This window comes from Chiloscyllium plagiosum, unplaced genomic scaffold, assembly GCF_037043375.1.
Source record: "Chiloscyllium plagiosum isolate Xiang-an unplaced genomic scaffold, Cpla_swu_hap1 HiC_scaffold_10, whole genome shotgun sequence".
NCBI classification, from domain to species: Eukaryota; Metazoa; Chordata; class Chondrichthyes; order Orectolobiformes; family Hemiscylliidae; genus Chiloscyllium; species Chiloscyllium plagiosum.
In genome coordinates this window covers 52380341-52401705 of record NW_028270148.1, presented here as the reverse complement: position 1 = coordinate 52401705, position 21365 = coordinate 52380341, and the positions used below count along the sequence as shown (strand labels likewise).

The 21365-nt window shown below is 36.0% G+C and overlaps 1 protein-coding gene across 8 annotated transcripts in view; it reads left to right on the top strand.

Annotated features, from left to right (window-relative positions):
- flvcr1 (FLVCR choline and heme transporter 1) overlaps positions 1-19815 on the top strand; it is a 44267-nt gene extending 24452 nt beyond the window's left edge. Inside the window, exons 8-11 of one of the 8 annotated variants that reach the window (XR_015758439.1) lie at positions 1582-1693; positions 5426-5491; positions 7140-8914; positions 10537-19815. Coding sequence is in view for 1 of the 8 variants with exons in the window: in XM_043695857.2 (XP_043551792.1) it covers positions 1582-1693; positions 8859-8914; positions 10537-10614 (246 nt within the window). In the remaining 7 variants the exon portion in view is untranslated. Of the gene's footprint in view, positions 1-1581; positions 1694-5425; positions 8915-10536 lie in introns of all 8 variants that reach the window. The other 7 variants (XR_015758444.1, XR_015758443.1, XR_015758441.1 and 4 more) reach the window with 7 other exon arrangements.
- The last annotated feature ends 1550 nt before the right edge of the window (positions 19816-21365 follow it).

Here is a 21365-nt window from a genome sequence, read left to right as displayed (position 1 = left end):
GGAACCCCCTCTGACTTCAGTAATTTCTAAAAGATGCTAATGCTAGCAGTGTCCTCTGTTAACTCCTTCAGAACTCTGGCCTGTCATCCATCTGGTCTAGGATTTATCTACCTTCAGACCTTTCAGCTTCCCCTTCTCCTTAAGTGATGACCTCTGCACTCACCACTGCCCGGACTCTTGAAGTTCTAGTATACCACTGGTGTTTTCCACCATGAAGACTGATGCAAAAATGCCTATTCCTCTGCCGTTTCTTTATTCCCCCTTACTACTACTCCTGCCTCATTTTCTAGTGGTCCTGAGTTCACTCTTGCCTGTCTTACCCCCTTACTACTACTCCTGCCTCATTTTCTCGTGGTCCTGTGTTCACTCTTGCCTGTCTTACCTTTTATATATTTGAAAAACTCTTGCAATTTTCTTTTATGATGCTGGCTATCTTACACTATTTTCATCTCCTCGCTTATTGCATTTTTAGTTGTCCTGTAGTTTTTAAAGGCTTTCAAATCCTCTCACTTCCCATTAATCTCCACTGAATCATGTGCTTCTTCTTTTGCTTTGATGCTGTCCTTGACTTCCCTTATCAGCCATGATTGCCTCGTCCTACTTTTAGTGTGCTGGATGAATCTTAGGATGAATTTCTGCTGTGGTTCCTGAATTGCCCTCAGAAACTCCATGCCATTGCTGCTGCACTGTCCAATCAATTCTGGCAGCTTCTTCCTCAAGTCTTTGTAGTTACCTTTACTGAATTGTAATAATGTTACAACTGATTCCAGCTTCTCCCTCTCAAAAACTTAATGGACTAATGTTTCATGCTAAACAATATAGGTCCATAATTTGCGATGGCTGTCATTGGCTAGATTTATCCATGCCATTTTAACAGCGTCAATACTTTACAAGTTATGAAAGTCTTTCGATGAAAATGTCATGGCAAGATAAACCAGAGTTCTGGGATCTAATAGATGTGCAATCAATTGTCAGACTGAAGGATTGGGACCAAGAAGGAAATATACGATAGAATGGGTGATTTAAATGGTTAATCCAATATAAAGAAAAATGGGATTAAAGGGAAAAAATATTGGGTTTTAGTTTTTATGGTTTTGTATCAACCAATTTAAAACCTGATTAAGCTCCACACTTGGAATAGATCATTTTCAGTGCCCAGCATTTGACAATGATAATTAATTAAAAGTGATGATTCCAGTCATGGCTAACATGTTGCTGGCCCCAGGGGTTTGGTAGAAACTATTTAATCCAGATGAATTCTTTCCTACTGTTTAAATATACTTGTGTTGTTTCTGATAGAAACTTTTGATATGATTATTTATTAAATTGTTGAATTATGGATTACTGTGAGCACTACATTTGATGTTTGAGTTCCTGGCTGATATTCCACATAGGCTAATTTCCTGAGGAGAGGATTTGTTTTCTGACAGTCAAGTAACTTGCCAGCATTTAGTGCACTTGTAATGATCACTTGGTGAGATATTGTTGAGTAATTGTGGAGCTGTATGCAATCTAGTTCATTCCTTTAAGAGGAATTTTGGACAGTTATTTCAGTAGAGTTTTGTTTTGATTTAATTGCAGCTATTTGGAATTGTGTTCACACTGGCCCAAGGAAAGTTGAAAGCTGATTATGGCACATTAGCTGGAAATCTTTTTCTTTGTTCTTGGATCTTTGTGGGAATCCTTCTTACAGGTAATTAATTACTTTTTACTATTTGGCAATTGTTGTGTAATAAATTTCTGCCTGAGGGAAGCAGCACATTAAATCTGCTAAATATATAAAATGCAATGTGGAACAAGAAAGAGGCTGTTCAGACCATCAAGGCCATTCCCTCCACAGATCTTGTATGTTCTTTCCTATTCAGGACAACACTCAGCCCTATCAATCTTAAGAAGGTGGCAGCCAACGACTGATAAAATCCAAGAAGATAAAGCTCTGAAATTTTACCCAGACCCACTTCTATTCTTCCTGTATTTTCTCTTCCCATCACTTCTAGCCCCCCACCTGAAGGGTAATGAAGTAAAACTTCTGGATCAATCTAACGATGCAATATGCACCTCTCAATGCTGACTGTTCCACTTGTTTCTCCGTTGTACTTGGAACCTTCACAATGGTTCTTTTAAACATTTGTCCAGCTTTGAAAGAGTTAATTGCCATTGCATTGACTGCTTTTTAAATATGGAGAAGATAGAGAAAGATACTTTCTTTCAATCTTTTACTCAGCTTTGAGCATTACTAAGTTTCCTTTACTTTTTGTGATCAGTCCATGTTCAGGAATATTTGCAGTTCTCTTTGCAACATAGGGCCCCAAGTCTCCAAGTTATCTTGCTCTGCGAACATTCGACAGTGCATCGGTATCCTTTATGTTTTAAAATCATGTACAATGTTCCCAGTGAGATCAAATCGTAAGATACACTGGGCTCAGATAACCTATTTCAATTTTGTTATTTGAGCTACTTTCCAGAAGTTTGATGTGTTAACAGCTTTGCATTGACTGAATCTTTTTAGTGAAATGTTGTTTTTCATCTAAATTGCTTTCCATCACTCAATGCATATTCCTTTTACACTCAAGCATGTATTTCCTATTCTACTTTTCCATTATTTCTTCCACATTCACTTTAAACTCACCTAGATTTTTTTGGTATGTTCTCCATTTCCTTTACACTACTGATTTGCCTATTGCCTGGCATTATCAACAGAATTTTAAATCATTTGAAATATCTTGCGTTCAGATCATTTTTAAATAACATAGCAGGGAGGTCAAAGCAGACTGCTCAGTAATGTCTCAGCTGATGCCTCTCATTCATTTTTTCCCTCTTGATCTTCATCTCCCCATTACTATTCTTAGCTAATTTCTGTTCATTTAATGAAATTAGTCTCTTATGTTTAAACATATCAGATGGCATCTGAAGATCCAAATAAGCTTTACTGGACATTACTTCTGTTAATGTTAATTCCAACTTCACCTAATTCCATACTAATGGGACATAACCTATTGCTTTTAAAAAACATTAATTACAGCTTAATACCCCATTAAAATATTCATGGAGCTCTTGGAGGGCTAGATACATCAGTTAGCATCTTGTGGCTTGATTTTTCGTCGTTCTAGTGTGCATAGTTTAATAACTTCAGTCTCTTCATACCACCACTTTTTAATTCCGAAGTGACTGTTTTTTAAGCAATTTGATTACCTAGAATTTGTCCATTATTTTCTAAAATGAAGACTGATGTGAAATATTAATATTGACATCACTTCTTGACCTGTCTGCTTTTAAAGAACCTACTAACTGGTTTCTTAACAATTGAGAGAGAACGTCTGAATTTTTCTTGCACCTATCTCCAGTCATCTTTTCTATTCTTGTGGAAGAATAGTTTTGATTCTATTTGTTTCTCCTTTCTCTTCAAAATATTATCATCTTTAGTGCTCCTTGTTTACAGCAGGGATTCCAATATGTTTCTTTTAGATTACATTAGATTACATTACATTACAGTGTGGAAACAGGCCCTTCGGCCCAACAAGTCCACACCGACCCGCCGAAGCATAGCCCACCCATATCCCTACCCCTACATTTACATTTACCCCTTACCGAACACTACAGGCAATTTAGTATGGCCAATTCACCTGACCTGCACATCTTTGGACTGTGTGGAGGAAACCGGAGCACCCGGAGGAAACCCACGCAGACACAGGGAGAACGTGCAAACTCCACACAGTCAGTCGCCTGAGGCGGGAATTGAACCCGGGTCTCTGGCGCTGTGAGGCAGCAGTGCTAACCACTGTACCACCGTGCCGTCCACTAATTCATTTCATAGGAATTAACGTTGCACCAGGCTTCACTTTTAACTTTGCCTACTTACTCTATTTTGGAAGTGTTTTAATTTAACTTTGCAATCTATGCAGTTATTCTCATCAAAAGCTTAATTTGAACATCAAATCTACCTATTTAGTGGCCACCATAAAAATAGTTTTCAGTTCCTTTTTAGATTATTAGGCATTTCTGATGGATTGTTGAATACCATAGACCGACTGTGGTGCTTCTGTTGTGTTAAATAATAAATTTCTGCCCCGTTTAACTGTTCATCTTCCTTCATCTTAATATTTCCTGGTTTATCCCCATTGTTCCAGGGTGCCCAACTCTCTCATGTTGACTCTTAGTTACCTAAGTATTTAAACATTCTTAACTACTTTCCACTGACAAATGTTTTCCCCAATTATTCTGCTCTTATTAATTTCGACTGTATCAATTGTTAATTCATTCTTAGCTATTTTATCATTACACAGAAGCATTAATTTTCTGCCTAATTCTGTCATCGGAAAGCTTCTATTACAGTAGCTTTATCTCTTTAGTTCTGATTAGATTGTAATTTTTTTATATTGCATTTATACTAGCTGCATATCTAACCACCTATTTTGATTTTGGGTTGCTAACGCACATTTGTTTTCCCTATCTGATTTGAGGTTATCATTTTTTTCCTCAAAAATCAGTTCCCTTCAGTACGTAATTCAGTGATTATTTATTATATAGTATCTTCCTTTGTACCTGGATATCGACATATTACTTCCTGGCTTTTATAATATTTCTAACTATTTTTGTACTGAACTTCTACAAAACATTTGGTTCATCCACATTGCCTTTAATGGAACATCAGCCTGTCTTCCTGTGTCCTTCCTGTGTACCATTGCTCCTGGAAAATGAGGTGCTGCACTTTATGTTCTCTCTCAATTCACTTTTATGCTTACCTCCATACTGGGTTCCTGATAAGAATGGCAATAATCGCCATTATGTCATTTGCACCATTTTGGTTTGAAATGCTGCTTTTGATTGAGGAGACATGCACTGTCTTTTGGCACATTCACTTAAGGAATTTAGTTTCTACCTGCTAGATAACTGTAGAAAATTCTTTGAGGCTGTAATTATGTGGCCTTGAGTAATTTTCAGTTCTTCCATCATTTTACTTGTAGATTTCGTTCAAACATGTAATTTAAAAAAAAAATTTTTCAGAACACAATCTTACACCTAGTATGCTTCTTGTTTTTATTTACTTTTTGTCACCTTGATCCTTTGTTAAGCAATAGGTATGTCTTAAGATTCTACTGTGTTTCATCCACTTTTGATTCTCTGGTATCCCTGGGGGTTCTATATTCAGCTGCCTTTTATTTTTGGATTTCTTACGTTCCAGTACTGTCTGTCAGCAGCTTCATTTTGAGAATCCTTGCTGCTCTCATTAGGCTTTTACTCACACTGGAGAAAAGGCTGCAGCGAATCTTGAACTTTGCAAACTCAAATCTTGTATACCTTCAAAGTTTGTTGATTTAAAAAAAAATTTCAACTGACTGTAACTGTAAACATTGTGCACACTCTCCACCCAAAGTATTGTATATTCTTAACCAATTTACCCAGTTTTTTTCCTAATAAATCGCAGAGCTCCTTTTACCAGCTGCTCCTCTCTCCAGCACAGGAAGTATATAGCCAGTTCAACAAACTACAGGTACTAAGTTTTGATTGTATGTTGAGTACTGTAAATACATATAGTAAATTACAGTAGGATTTCACAGCATTTATGCAAAGAAAATCAACTAGGTAAGTCAGTTAATTAGAAAGTTGTATGCAAGTTATTGGTAGTGTGTAATTAGAGAATTTTGAGACATGAGTTTTAGCTTTTGTTAGATTTCCAAGATAGTGAAAGGTTTTGAGGAATAATGTTAGATCCTTCTCTTGAAGTACATGGCTGAAGAATGAAATTCAGAAAACATGTTTAGGAAGCTTTACTCCATTATTCCTTTTAAATCCTGGTGGAATAAATCACTGAAGAATTTTTGACAAAATTGGAAGAGACCAACGTCCTTGTAGTGATATGAATGACTTTCAACCCAACATGCTCTTCTGGTCATCCAGATGCAGCTCTGGGTGGTTAAAACTACATTTCCTCATTCTTGAGATTTAGACAGGACATGGAAGCAAGGGGGCCCCACGCGATTGGTTGAGGTTCCATAATAATGAATTGCTCTCCTAAAGGAGGCTGCTACTAATAGTCTCAAGACCTGAAGTTGTGCACAAATTCTCATCTAAGTACACTGACTCCATCAGAGCTCCTTGAATGTATTTCAGCTTTCTAACAGATTTCCAGTATCTCTTCTCTATACAGTGCGTGAATACTAAAATGCTGATCACTCTTCTGTCACTTGAAATAAAGGCATGTGGCAATACATGGTGGCTATGCAAGTGGCGGTAAGAAAAAAAAGCAGTGGTAAGGGCAGACGTTCAAATGTGAATGGAAAGCTCAATGAAAGGGAGATAAAATAATGTAATTTATAAAGACAGATGCAGCACTTTTCAAAAACATAACACTTTTTCAGTCATTGTGATGCTCATGAACTATTAAGCCTTCATTCTTCAAATTTGACATCCTGTGAACTCTTGTGTGTTCTGCAACATTGTGGGCACACACTGCTCTTGTTTGGTTTACTGACATGTTTGTATTAACAAGTCAATTGTGAAGCTAGTCTGTTTAGGTTTTAGGAAAGAAATATAACCAGTCTTCATGAACGAACCAAGATTGTGACTGTCCGTGGAAAATCGTGTAAGGGTAAGGCGGCGTTATGCTGCTGCTGCTAGTAACAGAAACCATCGTGTAACCAGAAACAATTCTGATGGGGATTTGATGGTGCTGAGGATTGGAACACTGTCCTCTCCTGGGGCATGTGTTGAAATAAAGCTGAATGTATGGAAGGAAAACCTTTTAATTTGTTTAAAGAGACTTGACATGAATTGAGTCCGGTAATCTCAACCTTTTCTTAATTCGCATAGTTCCACAACACAGGGCTTCCTGTATGTTTGACACCAGGTGGCAATCTGTCTCTTGAGGCTATGAAAATAGCTGATGAGGAAATATCACTCTGGTGTTCTGAGATTGCAGTTAAGTTACTTTGTTGGGGCAGTTTAAAGGGAGTTTTACTCTGCATCTGACCGTTACCTGACCATGTCAGGAGTACTTGATGCTGGCTGGGGCTGTCAAAAATAAGTTTCTAACTCTTAACTTAAGCACAAATAAACCCTGATCGACTGACCTGCTGTAACCACTATTCTGTACACGTCAAAACAAGATAGTGTCAGTTTATTTTTTGTTTCTCCAGCAGAAGGTTCATACTCTAGTCTGTCCACCATCTGATGTGGAAAAGTGACAATTTTTTTCCTCCAGCCACTAGACATGGTATGCAACTGTTGTTGTTACAGGTAATGAATCCGTGTAGGGGTATGACTTAATAGTGAAATGTCTTTTTATTAAATCCTTTTCATGTTAAATATGCGCACTCAAACCTTTTGAGTTCTTCATTGGTTGTTAAGGGCAGGTTGCATATGTTACTCTCTTATGAGATGCTTCTAACACAACTATAAAATCCAGTGGGTGACATTAACTGCATGAACCATCTTTTGATTAAACTTTAGTTTAAAGCATAAACATGAAAAGAATGGAGCCACTGCACAACTGTCATAACCTAAATCTGCACACACTACTCATCAAGTATGCAGGTATAAAATGGTGAATTAGCTTCTGTACTTGAGCTTGGTTGTAGCTTTAATGCACCACACTGGAGCAGAAAGAATAGCTGGGAGTGATTTGAGGCCATAATTCATTTTGGAACTCTGCACAAATTACAATATAAAGCTCATGGCCTTTTAAAATAATATAACAATTAGTGCTGTGTAACACACGTGACTTCTCAACCACACTCTGCAATGTTTTTTATCTCTCATGGGCGACTGTCGACATGACTTGTGCAGCATGTGACTGATGATAAACAATGCAGATTGCTGTTGAGGTGAAGTTTAATAGACACCATACCTTCTATTGCAATCACACTGAATATCATGTGGAGTCTCCACACATAGTTCTCCCACCTGACTTTCTTACAACTTATGCTCCAAGCCTGAGTCTTTGGACTGACTTGCACAATAACAACATCTTAATGCCCAAAAATGTAAGCACATATGTAAATGCTTTAAATATTTGAATTATTTAACAAGTTTATCACTTGGCCTCAAGTTTGTACAAAATAATCTCAACAATCACAAGTACTTTAAATCATGTTTTTGTGGCAGTTACCAAAATTATTTTACTTTGATAAACCATAATTCTACCTTCATGTCCCCTTTATATATAGCCTTGAAATCACTCCCTTCTATTGGTGACTTCTAATATATGCTGGACATTTTTATTTCTAAATTGGTTAGTGTTACTATTTTCAGCCATTGTTCTGTCTGGAAGCTGTGTGAGGTAAGGACTCTGCAAAAATGTAACTCAATACTTTTTTGTGTATGGTGCTGCTATTCAAGTAAATTAAATATTTCATCGCCGGGGATTTTTTTAATAAAAAGGACAGGTTGACAGAAGCTGATTTGTAAATTTTGTTCCTTGCTGGTAACAATGATAAACAGACATTTGTATAACATCCACAACGTTGTTAAAGCAAATGTAATTGATTACAATGGAATTGTCATTATTAAGAAAAAAATGTTTAAAGAATATAAATGAGATGTGTTTCAGTAATACTTCTCTAATGTTTTTGTAACTAGAAATGTATTTGTAATAATTTAGTTTGTATGATGGAAACTATCTGAAAGCCTTCATTTTATGTTATGCATTTTTGAAAGCCTCATTTTTCATGATTTAAAAAGATGCTGAATAAAGTTTACTGTACAGATGTTATAATTTTTATGGTTTAATTGGCTATGTAAGTAAACTAACCAATCTTCTTTGGAAGGTTGTAAATGTTCACTTTCATAGGTTCCATTGTTGATTTAAATGTGTGTGCAACAGAAAATAAATGGTTTCATAATTTGTATTTTCTTTACAGTTTTCATAAAATCAGACCTAAGAAGACAACAAGCAAACTTGGCTGTAAGTGCGCAGGTAAATTGATTGTTTAACTCTTTCAATTATGAAGGATTCTGTAGTAATTTGACACAAGGCAGGTTCATAGTGTGCGAGTCTAAGACTTCAGATTCTAGTTTTTTTGACAAATGTATACAGTTCTTTTAGAAGGTAATAAACAGAGTACATAAAGAGGGACCAGAAACTCTTATAAATTTGGATTCTGAAAGGGCATTCAATAAGGTACTGCACATACGGCAACTTAGGGTAGGATAAGAGCCCACGGTTGCCGTGTTCACAGGTGCCGTTAAAATTGGTGGGAAAGCAAGTGGAATTATCTCCTGTGGAATATGTTGGTGTTGGGACATTGTATCATTAAGTAATCAAGGGCTTGTGGGGGAAAGCAGGAATATGGAGTTGAGGACCATCAAATGAGCTCGTGGAATGGCAGAGTGGACACAACTGGTCCAATGGCTTACCTCTTCCAATGTCTTATTCTAGCAATGATTGCTTAATGTTGAAGGATAAGACTGGGCTCTAATTCTTGGCCAGAGAAGCTGAATGTGATAGACTTCAGGATTCGTATAAAATTCATATCAAAAATTGGTTTTCTCATTTGAAGACATGACGCTCTGATCTAAAGTTCAAAACTGACCTTTTAGATGCCTGCTGAAACTCTAATTGAGTTTACATGATGGTTCACAGTGCTGTAAAGACACATAAGTGTCTTTGCCTAAAAATTTAAATAATTCAAGTAGTCATTCCAATTGCAAAAATTCTGATCAGTTAGAGATTTGGCAATGGAAAATAATCTTCCTCTCAATTTACCTGACATATAGCAGTTGAAATTTGGACATGTTTCCATGTCTTGCAGCATCTAGACTTGGAAATCTATCGCCATTTCTTTAGTGCCATCAAGTGAAAATCTGGAATTCCCTCCTTAACAGTACTGAAGATGTATTTACACTGCATGAATTACAATGGTTCAAGAATGCGGCTTAACACGAGCATTTTCAAGCGCAATTAGGGATAGGTTTAAATACTGACCTTAACAGTAATGCTTACATTGCGTAAGAATTCTTTTTGGAAGTACCATTGCCTTCTCTGGTCAAGACTGATAGATAGGTTAAGGTCCCTGTTGACACCACCATTGTCCTGTAAGACATGAAGTTGGAGGCGGCATGAGAATTACAGTAAAACACCTGACAAACTGGCTATTTTACAGCAAACAAAATCCAAGCTGCAGTAAGTAGAATTCAAGACCCAAACTACACCAACATTTGATATGGGTAGTTTTATCAGCAAAATGCACTGATTGGAGCATTGTTATATACAGATTATATGCACAGTACCCATTCTGGTCATAAATTGCAGCGATTTGATGGGGAGTGAATTAGTCAACTGCATTCTGGGCAGGTCTGTGTTCAGCCAGAATCAGATGGTGATCACTTAAACAGCTTGTTGAGTAGGAATGAAAGGCATTTTACTGAATCATGTAAATATTTTAGTAAAATTAATTGAAATATTGCAGCCTAGTTACAAAAAAAATATTTACAAGGGCAGTATCCAGAACAGAAAGGAATAAACCTTATTTATAAAGACTCTTTAGTGGTGACTGAACACTAGTTATGCAATATATTTATTTTATTTTTCCTCTCCAGCTTGCTGCTCGTGATTCACTAGAAAAAGTTTCCACATCGCAAAATGAACTCCGTGCACCAGCAGAAACCGCAATCTAATTAAAACGGGAGACTAGATAGCAGTGGTACAACGCACAACTAGTACATAGCACTGAAAAAATATGAACAGCTGCTAAGGGTGCAATGGTTAGAAAACTGTGATAATTTATTAACGGTGACCAATATTTATTAGAAGTTCTTGATGATTGACTCATTTTAACAGGTTTCAAGAGCATTACATTGTTGTATTCCAGTAGCCTGAGTATTTTTACAAAACAACGTAGAATGATCAACTTTCCATCTTTTAAAGTAAAAGTTCATAAAGCCTGTTAACTTTGAACATTTTCATTCTTACAGTCTTCTGCTTTCTACCATTTATAATGTTTTCAATAATTTTCCAAATGTAAGCACACTGAATTTTCAACTTTATTCTGGTAAAAATTCCCATTTCTTTTTTAACATTGTAATTTTTGTTATTGCTCTTGGACATGTTGGATGAGTATCAAGAACTGGTCAGTGTTCTGTAAAGTGAAGGAGTATTGAGTCCTTCAAAAAGTAAACTTTCTAGCCTCCTTTAACATTCTAAGAGAAATTTTAATTTTTTAAGTTAAATTGTGTATAAGTAGCTCTTGCACAATTTGTAACATCTGTAAAAGCAATTTCAGTGGAAATGCACTTGATTCTTGTTAAATAGTCAAAACTGTAATGTGCTTAGCAAGTAGCTTGCACAGATTTGATAGGTTTTTTTATATATATATCTGCAGTGAGTTACAATTTTTTGATCTGTAATGAAATGCTACAGATGTCTATGTATGTAAAGATGTTAGTGGGCAGAAAATATTCACATAATTTGCACTTAAACCTATTCAGTTCACAGGAATGAATACAATAGGTTTAAGATTCGCAGATTATATTCTCTTGAACTTCATGTGAAGCTAGAGAGAGAAAATTGTATAGTTGTCCAGTGCAGTTTATGTACTGTAAACCCCCAAGGGGTGGGGGGGAACAAATATCTGTTCATCAACTAGATGTGCCTTTAATATTGATAACGCGAAGATGCAACAGATTTCAATTATGTAGATATATTGAATTCTAAGAACTTGTGGTCCAAATGATCAAACTCATGCAAGATCATGAGTTCTTAGAAGCTGAATGGTACTGTATATATTGACAATGTAGAACCAAAGCTGTTTTTTTCTTCCTTGCATCCATGCTAACTTAGCAATTCTGCATTTTCATTCATTTGCAAAGACTTCCAGTTCTTTCATTAGTTACCAGGTGACGTCAGTTTATGAATTAGTCACTGTGGAAGTGCATATTGCTGTAGTTATTTTGGTTCAAGTTTCACATATCTGTATATAATTGTATCATTTTCTTCCAAGTGATTTTAATACACAATGAAATTTTTATTTTGTATACAATGATTTGTTGTGGTTTTTTTTCCAACCCGTCTTTCCCCAGATAGCTTGGCTGATATCAGGAATTGATTGTGTAGAGAATTATGTCTGTAGCCATCATTCTGCAGTACAGTTTATGGTTGCACTTGTGTGTGCCAGAGTGTTTGTTTCCTGGGAGCAGGTTGGTGGGGTGGGATCCCACACTACTTTAAAAACTGGTCTTTTACATTCGTGGCATTGCTATGAAGTATGTTGGATTACTGTAGTTTAACCCAAATATTTTAGAAGGTCAGTATTTTGTGGCTATTTTATACTAATGTATCTCCTAAATTCTTATTTTTAGGGGGAAAATGTAATCCGGGCTGAAATTGCAATCCAAAAGAAAAGCAATTGATAAATGCATTTTAACACTATTTATGTTCATATAACTGTTAGCTATAAGTTGTTTATTAAATGTTAGTTCAGTAATCTCACTTGCAGGAGCTATTCTGGTGCATGTCCTTTCACCTCTTCTACCTGGATTCCAATTTTCCCCAAACTAAAGGAATGGAAATCTCATAAGGACCAAGTTGTTTAGTATAAATTGGACATCTGGACATAGGAAATGGAACAGAGTGAAAAAGGATGTTCTTATGTGACTGGAATTAAGGTGAATCTGAGAGCCATAAGCTGGCTTTTTCAAACCTGATCTGGAAGTATTTTAGTTTAAAAGCACCCAAGTGTGTGTTTTTCACACCACAAAACTTCGCCAAAGGCTAATGCACAATTTGGGTATAGAATTTCAGGACAATTAGAACTCTACTCAGTTGCCAGGTCTACTTCAGCCTGTGATCTGGGAACTCACTTTTTGTCACAGGGTGAAGCTAAGTATCTTTAATCTGTGACTTACTGGTACTTCATACTTAAATCAGCGAATCAGATAATGACTGAACTGTAGGGAGTGTCCTTGATACAGGTGGTTTGCATAAAATCTCATTGCAGTACTGATGACACCTTTTATAATATCTAGTGTCCAAAAAAAATCCATTGCGAGTAACTAATCTGCTGTTGATTTTTAAAGTTCCCTGAGCCTTATGAAGTGATCCGCAACCTTCTGAGAAAATATTAAAGTAGGTGTATGGAAAATAAGTCTTCCCCTACCACATTGAGTCATTGGAACAGACCCTTCTGTTCAACTTGTCCGCACCGTTCAGACATTCCAATTTGACCTAGTCCCGTAACTCAAACCCTCCAGTCCAGCAACATCCTTTTGTAAATCTTTGCTGTACCCTCTCAAGTTTAACAATTTTTTTTTTATAGAAGTGTGATCAGAATTGTATGCATATCTTGAAAATTGTTGATGATATGCTATTGATTTTCAGAAACGTTCCCATTTATACCTAGTCTGGCCTGAATGTTGCTCCAAATCCACAACAGTAATTTTACTGCCAATTGCCTTCTGAAATGGCCTAGCAAACCAATAGGTTGTCTCAACAGCAGGTAGAAATGGGCATTAAATGTCCTTGTCAACAAAGGCTGCAATGCATTGTTGAATATTTTAAAAATTAGTCACAAAGCTTCCCTTAACAGTTTTTTTTTCTTGCCCTCTTCTTGAAAGTGTACATTATTTTATGACACGGTGTACTTTGGTGAACTGTTTGGTTTCAGGTTTATGATATTGGATAGTGAAAATATTTGAACCTAAATCTGACGACATTTTAATGGAGTATGCTTTCATGAGTGCCATTTATCTTGCTCTACCTACGCAGCTGGCCATTGTTCATTTAATATAGACAGTGAGGTTGATTAATTGATCCATCTCGGGGATCAACACATTTTAACCCAAATATACTTAGGAAGGTCCAGTGAGATCGGTGGACCTCTTACCTACTAGTATCTTGACTGAGGTTGGCTAATTTGAAAAATGCTGGTGTTTAAAAACTTATGATTTTACCAACCAGTGTGGTCAGTGAGGAAATTATCTTAATATTTTTGTGGGATTGACATGTAGAAATAGTACAGGAAAGTGATATATAGGTAGAAGATTAGCCATATCTTATTGAATGGTAGAGCAGGTTCCAGTGGCTTATCTCAGCTGCTATTGCTAAATGTTCATGAATTCTGGCAGACATCCAAGAGAAATAGATGGCAAGTATCCAACACTAACACCAGTGGAACACTATCAGTTGAGTTGATACCATGCTGATTTAACAGCACTGTGATATGCCAGGACTAGTATTCTAAGCCACATTGGTCTGGGATATTGTATATGTTTGTGCACAATTTCAAGCTTATTTGTGTAGACACATCTTGATCTATATTCAGGCATATGCATGCATTTTTAGCATGATGTGATGAGCATCTTGGTAATAATAAGAGAGTGAATTTTTTTAAAAACTGCTGACAAATTTTGACCTAACCCTGACTGCATTGGATCAGCTGACTTGTTTTTAAACCTCACCTGAATTGAATTTGCATTGAAATAAGTGCAAAGCAGAATATAAAATGGACAGCTGATCCAATCCAATCAATTTTCTGCAAGGTTGAATTCTTCCTAATGGCTATAGAAACTAAAAGTTTAATCCATTTCCAGAAGGAACATTATATGCTACGAAAGCTACATAACCTATCTGTTATCTCCAAGGGGCATTGAGCATATATATAACCGGCATCACGTTCTCTTGTCAACTTGAAAAATATGTCCTAATTGAAAGAAGTGTTACAAGATCATTGGCAAAAAAAGTTAATATAGCTAAAAGTTCAGTTTGAAATGAAGATTGCTGCACTCTTCCTGCAACTGGATACATCTAGCATGCAGCTTACTTTTAATAGCTGTGCCTTGCAAAGACAAAAAAACTCATTTCCAACTATTTGAATTTGTAGTAATCTGAAAGCTAAATGACATTGTTGAATTCATTTTTAAATGGAAGCCAATCTGAGAAAATCCAGTAAAGATTATTTGTATACTAATCTTATACTTTGAATTACCATTTGAGTATTTTCTGTTTCACTCAAAGAAATGATTTCTCAGATGACTTTCAGTAGCAGTTCTGTTAAATGTATTTGATGTGTATTGAACATGTTTCCAGAACTTCAAGAGTTGTACTACTTAATTGAATAGCAGGTCCAATGCTTGATTAGACAAAATTCTGTCAATGTTTTATTTGTAGTTTGAGCTTAATGTACAGGTCTAACTAAAGTGACTAGTCACTAATATGACTAGACAGTATTTTTTCTACATTGGTCTAAGTCTGTACTTGAATAGATTTTTACTGCTGAATATGTTGGAGTTGTCACAATTTGTCAATTTTTTTACTTCTATTCTGGAATTTTATTTAGGACTATTGTCCATTAGCTCAATTGTTATTTATTCCAATTTTTAACCAAAAATACTATATATTCTAATTTGATATTTGCAACTACCCTGTGTCTCTTTTCAATTCATAAAGCTTTCGATTTGTTAATTTGCACCATTGCTGGTGCTTTTTCCACATTCTCTAGTTTTATTACTTTTAGAGTATTATCCAATTCCCTTGTTGAAAAGTTATCTTTGAATATGCAGCCATTACTCTTCAAGCAATGGATTCCAGATCAAAACTACTCCCTTCTGGTTCTTTTGCTAATAATCTTGAACTTATGTCCGCTAACTATTTACCCAACTACCAGTGAAAATAGTTTTTCTCTATTTACTTTATTCAATGTCTCCACTAAATATTTTCCAAATCCGCACTAAGGAGTGCAATAACGGGGAAAAAAGTTTAGGAAAAATTATACTTAATTTATGCAGTCAATTGTTAAATGCCTACATTTATTCAAGTTGTGAAGTTTTGACGGATTTGTTATCGTATGTCATCTACAAATATTCTGTTATCTACAAATAGTCAGTTATTTCGTTTTTAATTAGACCGATTGGAATGATCTGGCAGTGAACTTTATGAAAAGGGTAAAATTAGTACAAGTGGTGAGTTTGTAGAGTGATTAAAAGTGATGCAATGAAAGAGGTTACATTAAGTGGTTATATTTTCTCAATTCCTCCACTATTTTACAAACACCCGCACTTCCTGATTTCAGCTGTGCTATTGGAGAACAATCTGACTCTTGTTCTTTGTTTTCTTCCTTCCCCCTCCCTTCCAAATAAGTCTTTTTCCCCCCTTCAGTACTCTAGCTGGACCTGAATTGGCATAAAAAAATTTAGTAATCAACTCCTACACCAAGGAAATGTGTGGAAAGGCAAATATACTGAAAATCCAATTTGAATCTCATTTGGCAGTCACATTCCAATTAATTTTATGCAAGAAAAAGGGCTCCACTTTATAGAACAATAAAAGAATGCTCGAGTTTTTTGTGTTGAGATTTTTGGTAATAAACCAATTATGGGAAAAGTGATTAAAATTTATCATTTTGTTTCCTTGTATATATTCTGCAACTCTGGCTTGAGCTGTCCTCTTTTGAGTGTCTACGTTCAAAAGACTGAGCTTTCACAATTGTAAATGATACAGTTCTTCATAATGCGTAGAACATATGTTAAGTATATAATTTCTGCATACAACATCCAGTTGAATTGGGTGTTCTTGTATGGCTGGTGGAAAACATTGCTTGAAATGCCCTGTCTACTACTATAACAATCTTTTGTATCCGTGCACTTTAAAAACTGTTCTTCTAACTCAGCACATAATGGCTATGTGGATTTTTTTTAAATGAAAGAAATTTGTTATATGAATCCAAAAAGTACTGTATTGTAAGTGAAAGAAAGATCATGGCTATAAGGCTTCCATTTAAACAGATACTCTCTCTATTTGTGGGCGGCACGGTGGCACAGTGGTTAGCACTGCTGCCTCACAGCGCCAGAGACCCGGGTTCAATTCCCACCTCAGGCGACTGACTGTGTGGAGTTTGCACGTTCTCCCCGTGTTTGCGTGGGTTTCCTCCGGGTGCTCCGGTTTCCTCCCACAGTCCAAAAAAAGATGTGTAGGTCAGGTGAATTGGCCATGCTAAATTGCCCGTAGTGTTAGGTAAGGGGTAAATGTAGGGGTATGGGTGGGTTGCGCTTCGGCGGGGCGGTGTGGACTTGTTGGGCCGAAGGGCCTGTTTCCACACTGTAAGTAATCTAATCTAATTGTCTTTTAAGGAATGTTTCATTAGTGATTTAAAAAACAATTTTATTCTAAATGAATTAAATTTAATGTGCATGTTTCCTAAAGTATTTTGTTCAGTCAGCGGTCCACACTATAAAAGTTCTTGGGAAGATCATAATTCAGATTTATTTAGTGGCTTTGAAGTATTAAAGTATTTTACTGTTTTTTAACTTTGTTTCCGGTATCACCCCAGTCAAACTGCCAAGTGGAGCAAATAACTCAGCACAGATTCTAGATTTATTTTTGTGGCTATTCCTGTTACATTGTTCTATAAAGGGTTGCCCCTTTTATACGAAATAATTGTGTTGAATTTGCTTTTCAGAATTAAACATCTTTTATAGCTGTACATCCAAATGCAAAAAAAAATTTTCTTCATGGTCTTTGCTTTTTAGTTAGCTGATCCACATTTTTTTTAAGATTCTGATTTATTTTTGCATTGACTTACAACTATTCTATAGTTCTCAAACTTTTTAAAAAATCTGTATGGTAGAATTTTTTTTTAGAAATGTTGAACAATAAGTATTAAAATAGTTTAAAAAGCAAAATACATTGCTCAAGTTAGTCATGCATTGAACGGAAAGTGCCGTGTGACTATCAGTTAGAACTGTTGTATCCTCATTGTAGTATATATGTTGGCTTGGAGAGAGTAATTAAAAAAAGAGTCCAATATGCCTTATTTAGGTTATGTAACTAAGCTATTCAATGTTGTGCTTATGTGTACCGATGTTATCTTTAAATATTTATTCTGCTGTTGTCTGTCTGGATTATATTGTAACACCTTGTGCTGGAAACACTGGATGATTGATTGAAAATGGATTCTGCATGTGTTCTACAAGCTATATAAGAATTTCAAGATCAAAATAATTGGTGCTTTATTCTGTTTGGAAAAACCATATAACGGCTTTGGCAAAAATTAACTTGGTAAACATTTATAAAAGTTTAATACCTCTCATTAGGTTAGCCAGTAATACATTTAGTGATTCATATTCCTCCCTTATACCCCTTTTCAAAGGCTTCAATTCACTTGTTTGTAGTCAAGCCATTTTCAAAGATCAACAAGTACATTTTTTCTGGATTATAATTGAAGTAGTTGCAGGTGGTGCAGAGGTTTGAACAGCACTGATGGAAGCCCAGGAGCAAATTGTATCAATTTGCTTGTGTTAACAACAGTGCATGATATCAGAAAACCCAGTCAAATTCCAAAATGCTTTGAAATGAATAACACTCCATATTCATTAGATGAAATTGCTGATTTCCTGGAATGGCTTATTTGTTAGTGAACTCTGTTTATTCTGCATAAAGTTAGCACGTTCTGTTGAAGTTCAGCAAAATTGAATTTTTTTTTCTGATTCTTGTGCCACTTTATGCTGTGTAGTAATGTAGCATGGCAGTGGTCCCATTTATTTTTCTTTCAAACAGAGCTTCCATTCAAAATTTTTTTTAATATTTCCTTACTCAGCCATGAAGTGAGAATTCACTCAAGAAATATATTTGGTATCTTCACTGACTTTGTTTTTAAACTAAAGTCCTCTTTATTCCTAGGTAGATGTTGAAACCCAACATTCACTAACATCATTTAATGGGCTTACGAGAACTGAGTACTTTTAAAAATTACATTTAAGTTGAGTAGTGTTTAGAAGATAATGGTCTTTTTTTGTTATTGAGGACTTGTGGGTGGGGCTTTTTTTTGTCCTACGAGTTTGTAGGAATTTTCTGTCAAAGCTACATTGGCTTGAGAATTGGAGTTCCAATGTAAGTGTTTCAGTTACTTAATTGCCATTGCCTTCCATTGGGTTTCGATTGAAACTTTATGCAGAGCAGTCCATAAGACTGACTTAATGTGAACCCTTCTATTCTTATCTAGCTCCAAGAAGAAATTATATTGCTTAATCCATCTAAATATTGACTGTGTAATGGTTTGAATGGGTGTATCATTCACTTCTACTGAAGAAGCATCAATCAACTAACCATCGTTAAAAGATGACCCAAGATTTTATTGGTTTTGTATCAAATTTAATGTCAATTAATTGGTTGTTCTCTTAAAATCAAAGTTTGTATGGTTCTCTGCATTCTGTAAAAAAAAAAAATAGTTCAGTAAACTACTGAGCAGAATGGCATATTCTGATACTTAAGTTTATAAGAATGGCTAGACATCAGTGACACAAGGGCAAACCTGCCCATTAGCATGTGCCTCATTCAGCTTTAATGAGGTCTGTCCCCTGTACCTTTCCAGCAAATTTCAACTGACAAATCTGAAATATTCAACAACTTTCAGACTTCTGGACTCAATTTTAGGAGAGATTAAAGCTCTCCTTGAAAATTACTTGTGTTTTATACCAGAAAAACTGGAAAGCCATTTTGGATGTAGCAATTTTGTGCAAATAACTAAATTCATTAGGAAACTATGGGCAACAGTAAATGACTTGTGCCAAAGCATACTTTACAGTGGTTTGTAACGCTTGGACAATTGGAAAGTGGAGGGTGCAGCAATTGTTTTACCCATCTTTTTATTGCTTTTGTTTTTGTATGTAGCTCTTCTACTGTGTTCTTTCCTAGAACCTAGGTTAAGGAGAGTTTATTTATCGTCTACATTAGATTTGAATCATTTACCTGCATTTAACACTGTGTATAACAATTGTATATTTAATGTTTTGCTTCTTGGAAGCCAAATGTAATTATGTCAGGTTGTACACCTAATGTATTACCTCTTGTTTTCTTGAAATGTTTAAAATAAAATATTCAAAATAAAATGCATGGCTCCAATCACATTTGTTTCTTAGAGCGTAAGTTTTACTTGAACCAAGGAAAGCTTTTTAAAATTAGTGTATCCCCTAAGCACTGCACATAACCCAAATTTCCTTCACACAGCACAAATTGACCCCTTTAAATTACCACATTGCCAGATGTAAATGGCAGAAAATAAATAATCAGATTATTTATTTATTGCATCCAATAAAATTCCAATTCTAAGCCCAAGTTTATACACCACAGCACTTTTGTTTTAGCCATTTCCTTCGTGATTAAGTAAAAAGAAAACCTGAAATTTGAGTTGACATCTGTTGCTTATGAGTAAGAATTATAAATCCAACCCCTAAAGAAATCCTTTAGTTTGTTATTTGGGTATTGCTTCAGTTCTGAGAGTATTGTATTTTAACATTCTCTAATTGAAGTGAGCTGCTAAACTTCGGCCCTTATCATTCACACTTCCCCTGAAAATCTTAGTTACATCAGGAAGATAAGTTCCATTAGTAGTCTGTATGAACAAGATGCAGGAGTGAACAATTCAGCCTTAAACTCACCTTACCACTTAATGTGGGAGTGCTAGCATTGGACTGGGGTGGACAAAGTTAAAAATAACAACACCAGATTATAGTCCAACAGGTCTATTTGAAAGTACAAGCTTTCAGAGTGCAGTTCCTTTGTCAGGTAGCTAGCAGGGGATTCCGAGTGTGTGTGGACACTCAACAATCACCAGGCAGGAGTGATCCCTCCCAGTCCAGGGAACATTTCAGCAATCCAGGACATTAGGGCTCAGACCTTCAGGTGACCATCCTCCAAGGCAGGAAACAACATAAAGTGGCTGAGCAGAGGCTGATAGACAAGTTTGGTACCCCTGGCGATGGCCTCAACCTGGATCTTGGGTTGATGTCACACTACAGGTGACACCACTGCACTACATATGCTCAAACTTGGACAAGTGTATGTGTGCACGTACACTCGTGCAGACTCTCATCTGCTCGCACATCGATATTCCCCCCCACCACGTGTGCACACACACACCGTCTCATCCACATAGCCTCTCACAGACTTATACCCCATTACACTCGCAGAGACACTTTCCCCTGCACATGCACAAGTTTGTGGGGTGAATTTGTACTTGCAGAATTACATTCTATTTTGCTCAAAAACTGCATAAGTCCATGTAAAATTCAGTAAATCCCACTTTAGAAATAGCATCAATCTGACCTAACGTTGGGACATAGACTTCAACTTCATACCTTCGTTGCGTTATCTGAGCTTTTGACAAGAGGTGCCACCACAGCTATCTTGAGAATGTAGCTAAACTTCTGGGGGATTTACATACGAAGGAACTACAACTAATGTAATTACTCTAAAAGATGAAAGGCTCAAACTAAATTTGTTTAATATTGCATTCCATTGAAATCTCAATCCTGTTGCTATAAATTCTGTCGTATAATTCTGCTCCACAACTACCTGATGAAGAAGCAGCGCTTTGAAAGCTAGTGCCTCCAAATAAACCTGTTGAACTATAACCTGTTGTTGTGTGGTTTTTAACTTT